The sequence below is a fragment of the Mercenaria mercenaria genome, chromosome 17 (genome assembly GCF_021730395.1).
Source record: "Mercenaria mercenaria strain notata chromosome 17, MADL_Memer_1, whole genome shotgun sequence".
Taxonomy (NCBI): Eukaryota; Metazoa; Mollusca; class Bivalvia; order Venerida; family Veneridae; genus Mercenaria; species Mercenaria mercenaria.
The window spans coordinates 21,429,913-21,433,070 of record NC_069377.1 but is presented as its reverse complement, the minus strand read 5'-3'; the positions used below and the strand labels follow the sequence as shown (position 1 = coordinate 21,433,070).

The window sequence follows — 3,158 nt, the reverse complement described above, 5'->3', positions numbered from 1 at the left end:
CTATCTCTACAAAAATTAGTTTCCGACGAATATGAATGATTTCACAGTATGTGATTGCATGACGTCACAGATATTTGGAGTGGAAAACAAATTTGTATTTGTAAGGAAAGCTGATCAAGTGATCGCCGTTACATATCAGATCATTAAACAAAATAACAGATAAATACGGATAAAAAGACACATTTGTCTCTCCGTCGAAAGTACTTTATTGTCACTTTGTTGTGCATATCAGTTACACAACTATAAATTTGATCTGGATAATATATCCTGGTAAGGGAGAAAATGAACATCAGTTTATGTTATCAAGGTTTTATTGCTTACAAACATATTAGACACTATAAATATGCATAACATAATATCTACCTTACACTAACCTTTCAATCAGCCGCATGGGAATTTAAATATTTTTACTTTACAGTAAAACGTCTTTTTAGCCACTGCTTTATAGCAACTGGCTATAGCTCTAAATCAACTACAAAGTTTCAACCTCGCGTCGTTCGAGTTTTCCTTCTATTTCTATGTGACCGCATCACACAAATATTCTGGACGTGTAAAAATAGTCCCATATTTATTTTTTATAATCTTGGTATTGTGCGAGTGTGTATGCAAATGAGTTAAATGAGGACTACTGTTTTAAACAACAAAAACAAGCAGCAACGGATTCTAGAATAATTATAAACTTTATATTCACATTCGAAATATTCGGAATCACTCCGCTCTAGGGTTAGGGTAAGGGTTTAGAGTTAAGGTAAGGGTTTAGGGTAAGGGTTGAAATTGGCCCCACCCTGGGGCAAAGTTAGTTGTACATAGAGTTATATAAGGAAAACCTTTAAAAATCTTCTTGTCTTTGCACAGAACTTAGATATTTAGCATGTAGCATTGTCTAGTGGACCTCTACCAACATTTTTCAAATCATGATTGTCTATATACAATGCAATCTTGAATCTTCAGGTGTCGGCTATCAGTCCTTACGGGACTTTGATTTATATCTAAAGATTCCTTTGATTATGTAACAGAAAATGTGAGTTAAAATAAATGTGTTTTTCCCAGTGTTTATGAATAATGTCATTTGCCTATCATATAGTCAGTTACACTGTATGTACGTGGATAACTCGTACACTCCTCTTATTACGATTGCCATCCAATATACAATGGCACTCGTGTATACAGCGAAAAGGAGAATATTATCTTGATTTGTAGATTGGACTTGAGCTCAGGTTCATATTATTTAAGCAACTTATTGATGAATTCACAGAAAATACGCGGTGTAAGCAATAAATGATATCACATTGGATTGAATACATATATCAACAGAATTGTAATATTCATTTTCTGTCATGTTTTAGTATTTTCACGCAAAATATGCAGAACAAATTTGTTTAATGAAATATTTCTTATGAGACAGGAATGATTAGATATCTGATATAATTCTTGTAGATTAAATTAATTTACTTTTACTGCTGAAGCGAACTTTACAAAAACGTGTCAAGTAGAAACAGTTTCCGAACTGATATAACTCATTTTTTTCAGTTGTCGGCAACGAGATTTATAGAAACAGAATCGAGACACGCAATCATTCAGTGTGATTGTTGTATATTTTTTAGCTATCGTTATTTATTTAATCGCTACAGTTGTAAATCGTGTAATTTAATCATTTATAATTTGATGGTGCATCATTTTAAGTTATTGTTTAACAACATTTTAACTAGCGTCAAAGAAATATCATACTCAGCTGAGGCCAATATTTGTTCTGAGTAATTTTTCTACGAAATGCGTATAATATAACATATTGTTTATACTTTTGATATATCATTAGAAGTTTATGATAGTAATGAACTTCCGTCAGTCATACGAATTATCCTATTCGGCGCACCTTCATTTCCGTGGTCTTCATAGGAGAATAATGTCCCTTCCATGGTTCCCAAACAGGACCTTTGGCGTATGCGGTGTTGCCGTAATCGCCATTTAGATTTGAGGAATGACAACTAGTGTACCACCAAGCACCGTGATACAACACCGCACAGTTACTACTGGCGACGTCGTTGTCTTTGTCGTATGTAGAAAATTTCATTCCATTTGTTTCCGTAAGAGCGTCACCGGCAGTACCACTATAACCCTTGACAAACAACTTGTAACCCGACTCGACATTACTGACAAAAAATTCACGATACTGAGCATAAGCCGTTTCACCATCAGTACTAGTAAGGTCCACACGAAGTTCGTATCTACCTTGATTCGTAATCATATGTATATTGCGATTTCCAAGCCAGAAGTTCTCGTCGAGATTACCAAAACCGGCTTCATACTCATCCCAAGTCCTATAAAAGCTACTGTTAGAAACTCTCCTTTGTATAACAGTCCATCCGCCAGCTGATGTATCCATATCGCATCTAACTGAAATTCCTCCTGCTCGCTGATATGGGTATATGGTGTAAATTCCAGTAGTTAGATTACCGTCGTTTCGAATATCTTCGCAGTCTATTGGTTTTGATTTAAACTGTTCCATTAGCATTTTTGAAATGTTCGCAATTAATTTTCTATTAAATTCTGCTATGTCTTCTTTTGTGGCATAATCTTTTCCGTCTAAATGGCATTTGCGATCTTGTTCCTCGATACGATTTGATATGTTAGCATACACTTCGTCAATGTATTCTTTCGTAACACATTGACTTTCAGACTCCTCACTATTGTCAGTCTGAACTTTAACAAGCGGGATGTAAATATTGCTTGCATGTTTAGCAAGAACAGTTCCAAAAAAAGCTGCCACGAAGAATATTCTTAAATCCATACTTTACTAAGTCTTTTTAATACAAGTCTAATATAACTTTAATGATCCTTTTGTTGAGAGTAGCGGATTTGTATAATTTCACTAACGAATTTGCATAACTTGTTAAACAAAACTTTGTAACATCAATAGCAGATAGAATTACTTATATAGACATGAGTGACTTCATGCTCATATTTATAGGGTGGCAAAGATAAAAGGTGTACAAGATGAAGATACAAAGAAAGATAAAAATGACGTTAAACCAATAGACAATAGAACAACACACACAGAAAATAGATGTATCTGGCTTATGATCGGGTGTTTGTTACAAAACTGAAACACCCTTCTTCTCTAGATGTTAATCTCAAATAGTCAAAAGTAATATTATATA

The 3,158-nt window shown here is 34.1% G+C and overlaps 1 protein-coding gene across 1 annotated transcript; it reads right to left on the bottom strand.

Moving 5' to 3' along the window:
- Positions 1-293: 293 nt before the first annotated feature.
- Positions 294-2,924, bottom strand: LOC123537403 (microfibril-associated glycoprotein 4-like). Its single transcript, XM_045321108.2, has one exon. The coding sequence runs from the start codon at positions 2,786-2,788 to the stop codon at positions 1,856-1,858; it is 933 nt and encodes a 310-aa protein (XP_045177043.2). The 5' UTR covers positions 2,789-2,924; the 3' UTR covers positions 294-1,855.
- Between the last annotated feature and the right edge of the window lie 234 nt (positions 2,925-3,158).